Source organism: Leucopleurus acutus (genome assembly GCF_964270905.1).
Source record: "Leucopleurus acutus genome assembly, chromosome: 6".
NCBI lineage: Eukaryota > Metazoa > Chordata > Mammalia > Artiodactyla > Delphinidae > Leucopleurus > Leucopleurus acutus.
This window is the reverse complement of record NC_139149.1, coordinates 111,019,011-111,020,532: the sequence shown is the minus strand read 5'-3', so window position 1 is coordinate 111,020,532 and position 1,522 is coordinate 111,019,011. Positions and strand designations below refer to the sequence as shown.

Below are 1,522 nucleotides of genomic sequence, written 5' to 3'. Positions count from 1 at the left end.
CGCGAGTGCCATTGGCCCGGGCGGCCCTGTGGGCGGGAGGATGACATCAGCGGCAGGTTGGATTATAAAGGCGCGAGCGGAGCCGCGGGCTCAGAGCGCACCCAGCCGGCGCTGCGCAGCACTGGGACCCGGACCTGCACCCGCGTCGCAGCCCGGCCAGCCTGCTCCGCGCTCGCCTGCCCGTCTGCCCGTCTGCCCGCCGGCCCCGCGCACCCTTGCTGCCGCCGGTCTGCGCCCAGCCACCCCACGGGCACCATGCACCTCTCCCAGCTGCTGGCCTGCGCCCTGCTGCTCGCGCTACTCTCGCTCCGGCCCTCCGAAGCCAAGCCCGGGGCGCCGCCGAAGGTGGGTGCTGTCGCAGGGACGTCGGAACTGTGAGGGGCGGTGGTAGGGCTAGAGGGTCTAGGAGCGTGTGGCCCGCCGGAGGGAGCAGAGGGGGCGGGAAGGCGGATCTCTCCCTCCCCTGAGACGTGCGCGGGTGAGAGCTGGGGAGCCCTCGAAGCCCGGACTCGGAAGAGCATCGACAAATGCGCAGCCTCTGCCTCAGTGTGGTCAGCCCGGCAAGGGGCAAAGGAGAGGAGGGCAAGGGGCTCCCCGAAGGAGCGGACATCGGCGGCCGCGTGGCAGGTGGATGCAGGGCCGAGCCGTCCGGCACCTCTGGGGGCGCGCTCAGGACTCGAAAGGACAAACCGCGCTGGCCGGAGTGTCGGGCTGGAGCATCAGCGGCCCCGCAAAGTCCCCCGCGCTGCCGCGGTGCCTCCCTTCACCTGCCCGTTCTTTCTTTCTGACAGGTCCCGCGCACTCCGCCAGGGGAGGAGGTGGCCGAGCCCCAGGCTGCGGGAGGAGGTCAGAAGAAGGGCGACAAGACTCCCGGGGGCGGCGGCGCCAATCTCAAGGGCGACCGGTCGCGACTGCTCCGGGACCTGCGCGTGGACACCAAGTCTCGGGCGGCGTGGGCCCGTCTTCTGCAAGAGCACCCCAACGCGCGGAAATACAAGGGAGGCAACAAGAAGGGTTTGTCCAAGGGCTGCTTCGGCCTCAAGCTGGACAGGATCGGCTCCATGAGCGGCCTGGGATGTTAGTGCGGCGACCCCTGGCGGCGGTGAGTACTACCAACCCCGGCCGCCGGGAGCTCTTGCACACCCAGCTTCCCGTGAAGCCCCCCAGAACCAAGCCTGCACCCCCTCCCGCAGGCCGGCTCCTCTCTGATCCCCTGGACCTTTCCGCCTCCCAGCCAGACCATCTGGGCACAAGATTGAGTGTGTGTGCTAGACAATTTGTCCCCAACACCATTTATCATCCCATTTTACAGATGGAGAAAGTGAGGGATAAAGTGGTCAGGGAACTTCGGCAAGTTCAGAAATGGCTCAGCATGGATGGACCCACCTGGCTCCCTCTGGAGAAACAGAGACAGCTCGGGGGGGGGGGGTGTGGTCCCACCCACCCCAGGGCCATAAGGCAACCAGCAACACTGACCCCAGTTCTCCAGCTGGGGGAATTGAGGGCTGATCCTGGGTTGGTG

The 1,522-nt window shown here is 67.7% G+C and overlaps 1 protein-coding gene across 1 annotated transcript; it reads left to right on the top strand.

The window, feature by feature from the left end:
* Positions 1-255: 255 nt before the first annotated feature.
* NPPC (natriuretic peptide C) lies at positions 256-1,082 on the top strand (the record flags this gene model as incomplete). Its single annotated transcript, XM_082841736.1, has 2 exons — positions 256-345; positions 792-1,082. 2 exons carry the CDS (start codon positions 256-258, stop codon positions 1,080-1,082), a joined length of 381 nt encoding a protein of 126 aa, XP_082697862.1.
* Between the last annotated feature and the right edge of the window lie 440 nt (positions 1,083-1,522).